Source organism: Lissotriton helveticus, chromosome 3_1, assembly GCF_964261635.1.
Source record: "Lissotriton helveticus chromosome 3_1, aLisHel1.1, whole genome shotgun sequence".
In the NCBI taxonomy this organism is placed as follows: domain Eukaryota; kingdom Metazoa; phylum Chordata; class Amphibia; order Caudata; family Salamandridae; genus Lissotriton; species Lissotriton helveticus.
Window position 1 is genome coordinate 560342734 of NC_136061.1, and position 15660 is coordinate 560358393.

Here is a 15660-nt window from a genome sequence, read left to right on the forward strand (position 1 = left end):
CCACTCTACTCTTTACCAATCTACTCAACGCTATTCTATGCCACTCTAATCTGCACAATTCCACTCTTGGTCACTCTGTGCCGCTCTCCTCAATACAGGCGTGACCTATTGGCTTCTGAGGTGTAAGTTTCGTCTGGAATTCATTCCTCTTTTGTGTGGTAGTTGCTGATGACTGCTGGATATTGTTTAAATATTAAGTTGTCAGTATAGCAGTCAAACCCTGCATTTACACAGTGGTATAAGGGTTGGTCGTTAAAATATTTGGCAGGTACACTTGTTACAGTGGATCATTGGCATGCCATGTTGCATCTGTCCCTTAAGTATGTTCCATGAGATAAACAATTTCACTTTCTCTGCTCAGTGTTTGAGCCCAACTTGGAGATGAGCTGCTTTCAGAGAGAAGCGGTTCAGGTATAGGGTCATGTGGTGTTGCAGTGTCAACCCCTGGATATTTTCTGATTCCAGGCCTTGGTCTGTTAAATTGTGGCGTGGAACCTCAGTGAGAGATGATGTTAGAGTGCATTTATGGTCCTGTTTTGTTCTACTATCCCATGTGATCTGACACTCTTGTGTTAGTGGACCTAGCTTTAATTGTATTTCATATACAAAGATCATTTTCTTCGTTTTCTATGAGGACGTGTTTGGTACACAGACATTAAGACTTGTAACCTTGGTAAGTAATATGCCATTTTAATGAATTGACCACAAAGAACAAGATATTGACTTTGAATGGACTCATTTCCTGGACTAGGGTTGATAACAACCTGGTGGTATTCTACTGGCAGTTTTCTTTATTCACTCTGACAAGTTGTCTCAACCAGGAGTGCATTAGGTTTTAGCGTTCTGTCTTTGCAGACCTCAGGGTGGTATCTCTTTGAATAAAATATTCAGCCTTATTGCTATTTTGTCTTGGCTTCTTTCTGAAGTGCATAGCCTTTTTCCGAGATCTCTTTATCATGTTTTGGTTTCGGTGCCTGCCATTCGCATCTTTGTTTTGTGTTACCTGTACCACCTATTTCTTCTACTGATCTGGAGCTGTGGAAGTTTAAATCTAATTGTTATGTCATCTATGGATATTTCATTTTTGTGCTTTCACTGGGATGTTAGATATCTGCAAGGACTGACCAGTTTGAATTTGCTTGTTATACATAAGCTGTGCTTTTCATTATTTCTTATTGGTGCTTTGTGCTATTGTCTCATGGTTACTAGTTCTGTGCCCATGCACACGTGGTGGATTCTGGATTGTTGTTTTGCTCTCTAACTACTCGAGTTTCTTCTTGCCTAATTTCACCAGCAGGTTGGTAATTTCATGGGTGGCCATGTAGAAGCCGAATGTATGAGTCCTCTGATTTCTCTTTACTCTGATTCCAAAATAGTTTTTCATTTTAGAGCTTTTCTTTCAGGTATCTTAGTACAGTGGTTCTACAGATGCATGTTTGCATTCCAGAGCTGCCTGTTGGGGTAAGCAACCCCACTAACAATGTTGTTTTTGTGACAAATGGTCAGTCCGGTTTTTGCAAGCCGACGATTTATCACTGTTTTAGTAGATCTCATATTTATTTTTAATGTGTTATATAGCGCTACTCCACACGTTTAGTAGGCAACAAAGCACTTTACAATAAACTAATTATAGCAATTAAGTCTTCTTTAGACTGTAATCACCAACAACAACATACAAATGATCTTGGGTTGATGAAAGGAGCAGTGTAACAATATTGTACTGACAGTGACGTGGTAAAGGGTGATTATGCTGAGTCTCACACAGTTGTGACTCTCCTAACCCACTCTGTGGTTTGTGTCTTTGATCAGTGTGCTAATGTTTGGTACCAGATGCAGTGAGCCACAGTGGGAATGTGTACTTGCTTTAAGGAGATGGACTAAAACGTTTTTGAAATTTATGGGCAAATATGCCCGCACCTCCCATGACATGGATTCGGTCTCCTAGTGTAAAGTCTGTGAAACGAGTAGGGCTTAGTGTATTGAAGATCACTTGTGAGCAATAGATACAGAAGGACCAACGCCAAAATGGCTGCTCCTAGTTCGATAGTGACATTTCGCAGTGTCATTTTTGAAGGTCAGACTGATGTCTGGAGATACTATAGCACCACTTGACACATTAAAGAAAATACATGTTGTACAGTTAGAGGTAAGTTTAATTCTGGCAAAAAAAGATTTGCCTAAAAATGAAATTCCTCTGACTACTGGTATGCCACAGTGTTACTAGGTAGAAGGTTTTGGAGACTTCAGAATCCTGTTTGGGAAATATTTTGTTGCATCGTCTGACATGAACGATTTGTAAATCTTGCGCACAGTTTGTAACTTTGGTTTGTTAATTTTCCTGCTGTTAATTTGATAGCTTTCCAAGTGGAGTTACTGCTCGATAAACTGAAACAAAAAGGAGCCATAAGAAGAGCGTTGTTTCTCCACAACAGACTATCTGTGCATTCGAAGAACATGACCATACAAAATGGAGGCTCCGTACAATGTGAAGAGCTTGATGCATATTTGCGGGTAAGAATAGAACTGAATACATGTAACCATTTCATGACAACTGTTGTATTGTGTAGGCAATATATTTAAAGAATGCCTTGCACAGAGGTATCCAATGTAGGTCCATGAAAGCTGGAGTTTCAGGGCAACCACAAAATAAATGTACATATAATGCATCTAAAGGGAACCAGTTTACATATTTAAGAATAATTTTTATAACCTACTATGGATCTGACACTGCTGGTCTTACGTTGGACACCCCTAGCCTAGCATATATGATCGTATCAACACAGGTCTCCAACCTTTTCTGTATTAAGAGCTACTTATGCTCAAATAAAATCATCCTGAATTAACAGTATCAGTATTGTTGTAGTGGTTACTAGAGAAGATTACATTAGTGGCCACCACATGCAAAATTGCCAGCCGTGATCACCTCCTTGCATCAGGCGGGTCTGCCAGCAGTAATGTAAAACCAGTATTTGCAATGCAATAGGTCTCGCATTTGTCAGAGTTAGAGCTATTGGCGTTGTTTTGTTTTGGTTTTGGTTTGGAGTGTAGTGGATGTATGAACAGAGACACAGCTGCAGCAGTACCTAGAGAAGTTAGATTGAGGCATTCCCACTGTGACTAGAGACACAGCTGCAGCACTGCCTAAAGGATTCAGAACGGGGGAGTTACTGATGGGACCACAGAAGCAGCTAGCAGTACTGTCTAGAGGATTAACAATGAGGAATTACAACTGGGACCAGAGACACAGCTGGAGCACTGCCTAGAGGATTTATAATGGGGTTGTTACTGACAGGACCACAGAAGCAGCTAGCAGCTTTGTCTATAGGACAAACAATGAAGAATTGCCACTGGGACCAGAGAAGCAGCTGCAGCCCTATCTAGAGGACTAAGAATGAGGAATTACTACTGGGAACAGAGACGCAGTTGCAGCATTTCCTAGAGGACTAAGAATAGAGAATTACCACTAGAAATAGAGATACAGCTGCACTGTCTAGAGGAAGTGAAACAGTTACACAAGAGCAGAAGTACCACTCAGGACCAGGCATCCAAACTAATGTCCTCCCCTCCACCATAACCACCTCCAAACACACACACACACCAGTGGCAACCAAAATAGCCTCATTATCAAGTTCAGCAAGCAGCACATTACAGGTTTCTGCTCCAACGGTTGGAGTTTACTGCCAGAAAACAAAATCTGTATAAGGTGACAGACCACAAAGTAGGGCGCCCGATTTACAGTGAACTTAATGGCACAGCACGAAGTGTTCGCCTGTACGACACACCTCTTTCTACATGGAGCGAGAAAGCGACAGGAACCGTGCATCCTACACACATCGCTAAATGTTTAAAAGTCCTAAGGAATCGCATGACATCCATCCATACCTACCAATGCATATGTTTATCATTCCGCAGGAAGCACATTCCCCACATACTAATTTGCATGCGATTCGATTAACATCTCCCAAGAATCACGCCACACACCTGTATAATGTATTATAATGACTGGAAAAACAAAGCCCAATTTTGCCATGCTTAGACAGAAAGATCTTAATTGTTGGGGCAATAACATACTCCCATGTTATTTAAATGTTGTTTATGCAGGGTTGTCAGTGATTCTAAGCAGGAGCTCAGCACCTGCCACATGCACCAGGGTGCATCCCTTTTAAGTAGGTGAGAGAAGCGAGCAGCACTCCCTGCACATCAAGCAGAGGCAGAGATGGCGGGATTGTAGCACGAGCGGAGGCCGTTGGAGGCTGAAGCCACAGAGGTCGCTTAAACACACTGCACGAAAGGGGCAGATATTAGTAGCAGCCAAGTATGTGGCCTAGGCCCAGGCATGAAACCGAGGTGCACAGGAGCAGCGGAAGGGATTGGGGGTTGCAGGAGATGACAAGCTCATGACTATTTAATTGTCCGAGTGGCGTGCAACAAAAGCTGTTCAGTAGAGTAGTTAGAGGCAGGAATCCCTAAAGCCTAGACCTATGCAATTGTATGTTTGTGAGGTCTACAGATTGGCTACAGCAGGCTAAAGCTTGCAGGACAACTTGTGCTTGGCTACAAGCATACCCTATAAAATAGCTGTACTGGAGGCACAGTCAAGCAGCTATAGGACACTGGCGCCTAAAAAAACAAGTTACTCATGTGGCCTAACAAACAGAGCTGATGACTTTGGGCCTGGGGAACCGAGTTCGAGTTTTGGCATCAGCTGCACAAAACACTTGGGGATGATAACAATTACATTTAAATGCATAACAAATATAATTATACAGTTACAGTATCGGGTGAACAAACGTTCCTGGAGCAAAGGAAAACAAGCGGGAGGGGGAAGTGCACTGAGCAGGCGCCTTCGGCGTCTGATGAGCAGGAAACAAAGACATGCAATGGCTCTGTGTGTTAGCTTCAAGAGGGAAAATTCAACAAAAAATAGCATGCCCACAAGGTATGGTAAATAAAGTGAAAGCATAAAAGCACATGTAACAGGGACAGTCCTCATGGGAGGACACAAAGTTACAAAGGCTGGGGCTACTAAGTGGCAAGCCTCCTTTGAGGTAAGGATCCAATTAAAGATTGCTTGTATGACCCATAGAGCTCTTCACTTTAATACCCCACTCTACCTGGCAAATAAGCTGGAACTTTCTGGGGCTCCCGGCCCACAAGGAGAACCGGCAAAGAAATTCAATAAGCTTAAAACATACAACCATACATTCTCAGGCATTGCCCCAATAATCTGGAACACCTTTCCAGTCGAGACCAGGCTCATTCCATCCACCTTTGCTTTCAAAAGGGAAGTGAAAGCACTACTAAAGAACAATGCGCTGATCTAGAAATGTTGCTCCTCTTACCTCGAGACTTTTGGATATCCTAACTATTACATGTCATCTGTTGCAACCTATATGTCCCTTTTGTTCTTGATGTATATTGCCTTAAATTTCCTGCTGCAATAGCCTTCTACCTATTTCCCTCCACTGTGTAATTTTTACTCTTGTGACACATTGACCCACTTGTACCTTGTTTTGTCTCTTTGAACTGTGTTCCTATTTCTTCGTCATTCTTATGTAAAGCGCTCTGATACCCACTTGGGTCATGTTCGCTCTATACAAAACCTTATAAATAAATAAATAAATAAAAATAATAAATGAAAAGGCAGCATTTCAAAGGACCGCAAGAGGAACTAATGAAAAAGAAGTGCGTTTTTATAATTTGGAATACCTTTACATGAGTAATCCATTACAGCGGTAGCTGCAATGCCCCTGGTACCAAGGTATAATATTAGTTAAGAAATACTTAATTGACACATGATTTCTCACCCAAATATTATCTTTAAATATATTTTGAATATTCAACCATCTTTCTCGAAACATAAATTTATAAAATCTGAAAATACACAGGTTTGTGTCATGAATACACACTTTTCAACTTTGCTTTGCATATAATAATTCTGTCAAGCAAAAGCTCCAAATTTAGTAATCTGGGCTACACTGGAGAGGTAGTAGTAGTTTACAAGCTACTCATTGGAGTTGCCTGAGAACAATTAGTACATTTAATTCAAATGAAAGCTTATTTTACTTTAATAAACAACGTATGTTTGAACTGTAAATTAAAACCAAATACTAAAATCTGCTGTTTATGAATTGCATTGGGTCAAGTCCTACACAAAAAGAATAAACAAGTATCACATCATATAAAATGCCCATGAATCCTGTCCACACCATAAGTCTTTGCCTATAATCAAGCTCAAACGGGCAACTATTATTTACTGTTCAAATAATAGAAACTGGACCTAGAGCTATAGACAAAAAATTGCAAAAATCCTTACTCTCTCCTTTGTTGCTTTCTTCCCCATTGCATTAATGTTTTCACACCTTGGAGTGTCTAAGCAGTTGTGAGGGTCGTTTAACTAATTACAATTTAAAATTCCAAAAGCAAAGCCATACTCATTGTCCTTAACCTCTCTACTACCTTTGAAACTGTGAGCCATACTGTCCTGTCATGTTTTGGGGCCAAGTAGGGGATTTGGTTGCATTGGTTACTTCTGCTAATGTTTTACTCTTTAGTTGAAGCCTACTATGTGTCCGCTGCCTCCTGTCACACCGTAATTTGCCTGAGTCCCGGACTTATTTTACACTGCACTCCTCATGTAACTCTATACATAACTACCTTAGGGTAAACTGTGCTTTGACTCTCCCCATCCTAACATCTCCCTTCCTCAACTACCTCAGAAATTTTATGTACTCTATCATACGTATTCTGTTTTGACTTATTGTCGCAATGTCCTTTCACTCAAATTTTATGTAACTCTGGTTCTGGCTGGCTCTTGCTAACATAACTTACTGTATTTCGTCTACTCCTTTCTTACCTTTCAGACTTATTTGCTCTATATGTACCTTAAGTTTCTGCTGTTGTGCTTACTCTGTAAAGTGCTAGTCTCAAGATCTTAAATCGACATTGGTCGTTAATCAAATCAGAACCGGCTTTACAAAACCTATACAGTGATCACATTACTTTTGCATACAGAAGATCACAAAACCTTAAAGAAATTTTGAACACTAAAAAAACAGCTAACCCACAACACAAAGGAATGGCCAAAGGCCAAAAATGCATACATTGCAATAATGTAATAATTGGGAAAACCTTTATGCATCCAACTCAAGGGCACAAAATCAATCTACTGTACACAGGTACATGTGATTCAAAAAATGTCATTTACACCATCAAATGCCCATGCGGCAAAATATATGTTGGGCAAACTGAACGCATGATAAAGATAAGAATATCGGAACATAAAAGTAGCATTCGCACTAAGAACATGAAATCAGCAGTAGCCACGCATTGGCTGAACTGTAATCATCAAATCGCTCAATTAAAATTCACTATACTGGAGATACTCCCGCAACGCTGTGACATGGATCCAATTAAACAACGCTTGCAAGCAGAATTTCTTTTGGATTAAGAAACTTAATACTCTTCAACCAACTGGAATCAATGACAGAATTGAAATGTCATGTTTTTTATAGATTGTAATTTACACTACACAACACCAGGCATCTGCAGCTGATTCTACCCTCGATTGAACTATATAAATGTGTTCACATTGAACCAGCAACATTTTATTTTTACATATAACTTTTTCCGATTTTAGTTTCTGACATTAGACTCGTTATAACCTATTTAGTCATTGTACTGTTTTGCATTCTTTATTGTTTACTGTACACAATGCATGTAGTCTTTCTTTTATCCTTCAACTCAGTACATACATCTTCTACTTTCACCCACGTGATCGGTACCACAGACCTCTCTCTATTTTCACCACGTGACCGGAACTATTAACCAATCCGAACTCCGCTACACCTCACCACGTGATCGGAACTTTAAACTACCAATTTCGTCATACGTAGTTGACTTTTCAGTTAACACTGTAAATATGTTTCACCTTTTAGTTTCCACAACAATATTCTTATGCATGTAATGTGCACTTAATCCACGAATACGCCATCAATTCCGAGCGTATCAACATTTCCATATAATCCCGTGACTCAGTCACATTACAATAAGAACCCATTGGATAGGCTGACTAATCATTCCATCGCTTCCGCGTTCGGATCGCCTACACTATACTTCACGCTTGTCACTAACAGTAAGCTATTGCTTTGCACGTTATTTCTTTCACAGTGACGCCTTTACGCTGCACTTATACTCCACGTTCTTTCAGCTAATTATCAATCTAACCTTACACTTTTCTAGAACCATTCTCGTACTCGTTCTTACATAAACTTTGAGTTACCGTAGATTTTGCATTATTCAGTGACGGTAATTTTTTTGAAAATGTGTACAGTCAAGTAAAACATTGTATATTTTTGTTAGAACTCGATGAACAGTTTTGCTTTTGAATGCTAAGGTCTTGTATGTTTTCATTTCTAACAGGCCCCTGATGAAGGGTTCCGTTTGCAACCCGAAATGCATTGGGCACAATGTAAAGTTTTGAAGTATTCATGAATATAATGAATAACCTAATGGAATTGATTTCAACCCAAAGATGAATCTTTCTATGAATAAATCCAAGTATTATGAACGTAACATTTTGAAAAAGCCTTTTTTATGAGAACAAGATTCAAATTGTTTAACGTAAGGAGAAACCAGTCCGGTTTCAAGTTAAAAGAGTGCGCCCTTTGTGATCGTGTGACCACATTCTCTATTCATATTATTAAGGCACTGACAGACACAGTGTTACAAGGACTGCACCAACACGAGGATCCTAAACCATTCACATTTGAAACCCAAGGAGCGCACGGAGATACAATCTAACTCAACTCTTAAGTGCTATGTTGCCATGCTCATTCACTACCTCAGGGAAATACTGTGCACCTACTCTCCTTACTCTCGCATCTCCCTACTATATCTCTCTCAGAACTTTACATCCTCCCTTCCCTCTGTCTATCATATTCTTCTTTTATATAATGTTGATACATATTTTTATTTATACATTATGTAAATTTGACACTTTGCCTACTAATCCCATTGTATACCGTTTGCCTTTTTTACAGTTACTGTATATTTTTATCTATTTTCTATGTACTTCATGTTATTGTTGTTGTGCTTACTCTGTAAAGCGTTCTGATACCTTCTGGTCTCGTTCCCACTATTTAAAACTCACAAATAAATAGTCTGGCTTATCAAGAAGTCACGCCCTGCCATGCACTGTTTTCCCATCAAGAATTTTATTGCAAATGTTGCAGTAATATTATCAATGATGTCATAGAAGATGTCATTAGTGACGTAATATGTGCAGTAATTAGCAGTACATATCAAAGGTGTGAGTTATAGTCACCTTAGGGCACGAGTTATAGTTACTTGAGGAAACTTTAACTGGTGAATTTTTGTGTTTTTTTAATACTTTTAAAACATTACATTGTCACTGAAATCATCATCTAACTACAACATTACTATAATGTTTTTTCTGTGAATTTCAAAAGTTTTTCCCACGCAAGCAGCCAATCCCACTCCTTTTGGCTGTGTAGGCCATGGGGTTGGCTGCAAATCCCCTCATCCAACTGCCTACAGGCACTGGCGTTGGCCGAAGAGCCTGTCCTGCTGCCTGGCCATGTTTCCAATTCATTAGTGCAGCCCTATAACATTTTTCCGACTGGTTTTGCTCATACAACTTTTATTTTCACACACTGGGGAGGATTCATTGGTAGATGCATGAATCGAGGTTCAACCTGCAAGAATGAGTTTGTCAGGTGTGCTGCTTTATAATGCTCTGAGAGCAGCACTGTTATTGTGAATGCTTTCTTTTCCCGCACTGAAAGAAAGAAGAAATGCTATGGTTACCATTAATTTTACATTTTTATTTGTTTAGGGAAGCTAAATATACTGCAATAGAATTTAGCATTGAAATTATTTTAATAATTTGCAATAAATAACGTCCTACTTATGTAAATATGTATATAGAAAGTAAAAATAAATCTGGCCCAAAACACACATTATATAGAGCCTGTGTACTAGTAAACTCTCCTTTGCTCAGCTATTACCACAGGGAAACTGTCAAATTACATATAATTACCACTGTACGGCATAACTGTGACTTACTGTCTATCAACTCACTGCAACATGCATTCTGTCAAAGGACAACTTTGGTTTTAGTCACTGGCCTATTCTTTGTAATGTTATGCCAATTTATGAATTTAACCGCAGGAATTCCCGTTCTAGTTAAATAGCTTTGTTTATAATTACTATACATGATACAGTATTAAAACAATTATAAACTAGTTTGTGACATTCTTTGACTCTTCTAGAAAACACACAAGCATAAATAGGTCAGAAGCACGACGATTTATACTAAGTAGTAAGTACTCATATCTTACAGCGACCATATGCACACTGACAAACTGATGCTACAGTTTTAAAAATGCAGCACTTCAAATGTTGCCCTGACATATCAATAACTGGAGTGTGCACCGAATGTAAAAAAAGTCATAGTTCATGAGCATTTGTACAGCACAACATAAAAATTACTCTAAAAGTCCTTTATTAATAAATGCTGCCTAATTTAAGAACATAAGATCATGCACAATAATTAACAATTCCAGTACAATGCATACTATGTTATGTATCTGAAACATACAGAACTGTATTCAAATTAATGTGCACATTCTCCCATGAATGCATATGTGAAGTATTTAATGTGCATTCAGACCCATAAATGAATACTCAGATCAACTAATTTATTGTTAAAGAAATGACTTTCTTTTTAAATAATTAATTTAAGAAGCATTGATGTGGTGGAAAAAAAACACAAGAGAAAAGTATTAAGGGCAAGTTATGTCTTAGAGGTTGCAATCTTATGAGCACATTTTCCATTATTTTTTACCATGACCTGTGACAGAAACTTTTGGATGTAAATGAGAGATGATCTGTTATATTTTGCTGTACTCTAGGCCATTGATGTGAGTATTGTGATTGTGTGGTATTTTAATAATAAATCTTATGATTTATGTAGGATGATTCAGAGTTCAGAGATAAACTTACTCCAATCAACATATTTATGGACTACCAGCTGGATTACAAATCAGCGGCAGACTCCACAGGACTGCAGCCTATTTTGAACCAATTCACTCCTGCTAATATTAGTCGACAGGTACTGTTTGCTGTTTATTTGATCTTTTCTATTGAAGACTTCACTGTGATTTAATTTTCCATCCGAATAAAAATGATCTATGTTAAATGTATTATTTGCTGGGTTTTCATGTTTCTCCTTCTTCTGGAAAATGGCAGTAATGTGACTCCAGCCCAAATGCTGATCACAGTGACCTATTCTTCTGTCTATCTGTATCAGAATAAGCACAATAAAAGAGTTTGATCTTTAATGACTTTTATCATGAGAATAAGCAAGTATTTAAGGATTTTTTTCATAGATAAATGTTGATAACAAAATGAACAGACTTACTGTTTAGAAACATGATAGCTTCTATATTTTTGGCGCAAATAAGAATACTCTTTTCAGATACAGAAAGAATAACCTATGTGGTGTGACACATTTTCAAGTTGATACTAGAAGAGCGAACACTAGTTTAAATTGTAGAAAAGCAGGAGAAGAAGATTCTGTGTGTTAGCCTGGGCCCATCTCTCCTAATGGTGGGCAGCGGCCGGCTGACACCTACATGACTAAGTCTGTGTTCAGACAGGAGCAGAGACTGCTAGTCTATGGGTCAGTTTCCTATAGCTGCATTCTAGTTCATCTGAAGTGAATCTAATGAGCATCCAAGGCAGATATATCCTCCTTGTTAAATCCTCCCAGACCTCTTCTATTCCATTCAAAGAGGTGACAGACATGGACTTACCTGGTTGGGAGGCAATGGTTGGGTATGAAAGGCAGCAGACTGTGCCACATACTGTCATCGGGGTTAAAGCTCCTTTTGTAATTCAGAATTTGTTTATGCAACTGGCAAGTGGAGGAGGAGAGAACAGGTTGGTTTGATGCATAATTATGGAGTTAGGAGATAGCCCCATCCTCTAATGGTTGCTTGAGCCTAAAGGTGATGTAGTTTCAATTCCACTGAGCCCTGCATTACTTATAAAACACTGATATGGGCCTTGTAAGGCTCTATAATCATGATATATAGGTCTAGGAACTAGGCAATCCAACAATTATGGTAAATGCAATGAAAGACTGAACTGATCCTGCAAGGGGTTCAGATGTCTGGCCTGCATGAGACATCAGTTATAGGCAGTATGCACTCAACGAACTGAGCTATGTTTCTGCCATCTTCATTTCACATCAAATAAATACGCGACTGCTGGTAACATTGTGCGAAATACAGATATCAATTAGCTGTGTATTTCTGCTTCATAGAAGTGGCTGAGGTATTCAGGTGTCTGACCTTTAAAGCCCTCCACGGGTTAGTTTTCATGGCATGTGCCGGCCCGCAATCTACGCTCCTCCTCGGCCAGGTTGGCAACCGTACCGAGGTTTAGGAGATCGAGAGCAGGAGGTAGATCGTTTAGTGTGGCTGCGGCCAAGCTCTGGAACTCTCTTCCCACTGAACTTAGGCAGGTCACCAGCCTTCTTGCTTTTAGAAGGCAGTTAAAAACCTTTTCCTAATCCTTAGCCTGTGATTTGTTGCCCCTCCTTTTTCTGTCGAGTCTGCCAGCGCCAGGATGCCTCTCGAGGTGATAGCGCGCTCTATAAGTGAAATAAATAAATAAAAATAAAAAATTCAGCCTTGCTTGAACAAGCATTTACACTTTGAATTCTGTTTTCTACGTAGTCCAGGCAAGGCTCTGATAGGTGGGATGGAGCCTTCTGTCAGTCTGCCCTTTATTATCTAGCAACTCGTGCATGTAAAGCAGGTTTGAACATCAATCCTAAATTTGATTACATTTCCATCAATAACTGGTCTGTCTTTCAAGGCAGATTTGACAGTTATTTGCTAAGGAGCTTCTTTTGAGCCACAAAATTGATTCCACTGTTGCATGCAGGACGATTCTTAGAGTTTGTTCATCTGTGACTGCAAATTGTGCTGCTTTATCTATTGGAAATGAAGGTTAACATTTTTGTTCAGGCTTCTTGATTTCTAATCGAGTGCGCCATTATGTAACTTAGCTCGAACCAGTTGAGTGTTAACGATCTTTACTGTCGTTTAGTCATTTCTCCATGATGGAGTTCTTGTTTCCCTTATGACTGATGGTAATGTAATGCCTGTAACAACTGTGTCACTTTAATGTATTTGTTAAAGTTTGCATTGTAAAGTGGAATGGTGTTTTTGGTTGAAAAAAACATTCATTGTTTACATTTCAGATCAGCTATAGAGCAAAGGCAAAACTAGCAAACTGCACTATTTTTTAGGTCTTTCCTACCAGACAGTACAGAGGTGGCTGGTTGCAAAAGATCTACGTGAAGTAACAGTGTGCTTAGTGCTCACTCATTGCTTACCACCATTGGTTGTCTTTATTGTCACTCTCAATAACTTGCTATCATTCATTGCCTTACTTGGGCTTGCCTTCCTCTTCTGTCTTTGTCCCTCCCTTGGATCGTATCCTCTTTATTGTGTCCTTCTACTGCTAATGCTTAGTGAACAACATTTTTCTTTTTTGGTTAAACACTTCATGAGAATGTATGTGTTTTCCACCAGTATCCCTTGTGTACTACTTTGCCTACACTCCGCCGCACTCTATGTTGTATAGTAACTGGGAGTAGAAGGGGAAAAGCAGCACTTGACGGAGAAGCAAACAAGCAAGAAAGCAGTTCAGGGCGAGAAACACACGAGGGAGAGACCAACAAGGAAGTGGGGAGAGGGAGAAGCACAGGGGGAAGACAGAACAACATAATTATCAGTTCACAAGCAATCATAACTGAACCCAACCACATTGACTGAATACCTTTACAGAAGAAGAGTGAGGAACTCAACAAGGTGCACCACACAAATAAAGTCCTACACACAAGTAAGCGACAAAGAATCAACATATGTAGGACTGTTAGAACTGGGGTCACCAATTCCGACACAGTAGCTTGGCGCGAGGCAGGAAGTCACCCAAAGGCAATGTGTAAAGCAGTGGTGCAGCACATACTCACACTGACTCAAGAATACTCACGCAATAAAATGACACCACACCAGGTTGCTGTTTAAACCAAGACTCTTTATCTAATCTCTTTAGTTCAGGCAATTAACATTCTTTACGGATTAAGCTAACGTAGGTAACATCTCTGAAGTATCAATTCAATCAAGTAACACTCCTGCTATTCAGGGACATCATAGGCAACAACATTTCTTGTGCAAACATCAGTAAAGATAACATTCCCCCTCTGCACTTCCTTCACGAAGCAACACTTTGGAAGTATGAATATAGCATCAAAACAGTTCCGGAATAAGAGGACATCAAAGAAACAGGCACAGCATGCATTAGGTTCTCATCTAATGGAGGTAAGATTTCTGATGCAGGTATCTTCTCAGCAAACAGTCCCTGTGCTAGGGTTAATTCAGGGTACACCTCCGATGTAATGTGAGCACCACTGGGCAACACTACACACCCACCAGGTCCAGTCCAGCATTAATGTGAGCAGTTCGGCGCTTACTTTTAGGTCCCCCGGGGGCCAAGAGGGGTTTAACTGGAGCCTCTGCTGCTCTTTTCAAGTCTCTTGCAGTGAGGGTGTTTATGGGGAAGCCATTATAATCTTATTGGGCTCCTCGGCAGCCCCACGGTGTATGTGAGACGGAGTACCTTGGTGAATAGCCCGACTTCCCCGGCAGGGAAGCTGGACCGGGGGCTCCCACCCGCAGTGCCCCCCCCCCCCAGTGAAGGCCTAAGTGGGTTCCGGGCCTCCCGATTCTATTACAGGACTGGAGGCTTCAGATTATGCTTCTCATTCTTTACTGCAAACATCACAGCAGCCAATGAAAATGCGTATTTTCATTAAATAACAATAAAACAATTACATTTCCCATGATGACCTGTACATAGGCACGCCCCCATAGTCCATAAGAACCCCTTGCGTGCAGCCATCTTCCTCTTTCTTTGCTGCTCACAGCAAGAGATAAGTGCACCTTGTTTCCTCACTTTGCTGTATTGCATTGTTTCTATGATTATACCTTGATAAGGTCATTTATTGAATTGTATATGCAGCTTATTGACTTGCCTTATTGTAGATCGTTAAAACCCATAGCTGAGGGATTTGGTGCATAGTCGGGCGAGCGCGTATTCTGCAGCGCGTCTCCTTTGCCCGCGTTCATTTTCATTCCTCTGTGGCTTTGATACTGGCTTCGCGCCGTGGGCGGAAGCGTGGTACTTACGGTCGCTGACCGGGGGCAGACTGTCACCGTTTAGATTGAGCCTAGGTCCCGAGTGCCGGCCTATCCCCTCATTAGCGCGCCCCTCGCGCATGCGCAAGGGCTCCCCTCATCGCCCTATGACGCGGTTACAGTCCGGGTGGCTCTTGGCTGCAGCGCGCTCCCCAACGCGCTGAGTTTGGGCTCTTTTTTGGGCGGATCTCAGTCGGCGCGAATCCCTTATAGTTAAAAAAAACGCGAGTATTTGCACGGTGAACGTTCTGCCTCTCAAAACGCCTTCGAAGGTTGTAAAATATTGGCCTTTCAGAGTGGGCACATGCTCTCCATAACAGAACTTTGGCCTGGATCTCTGACCTGCTTGGAATACAGCTTTGCTGAG

At 40.4% G+C, this 15660-nt stretch overlaps 1 protein-coding gene across 1 annotated transcript in view; it reads left to right on the top strand.

The window, feature by feature from the left end:
* The window catches only part of ITGAV (integrin subunit alpha V), a 402152-nt gene that overhangs the window by 259781 nt on the left and 126711 nt on the right, over positions 1 to 15660 (top strand). The window contains exons 17-18 of the mRNA XM_078680488.1: positions 2357 to 2511; positions 10997 to 11134. Of these exons, the coding sequence (XP_078536614.1) occupies positions 2357 to 2511; positions 10997 to 11134 (293 nt within the window). The remainder of the gene's footprint in view (positions 1 to 2356; positions 2512 to 10996; positions 11135 to 15660) is intronic.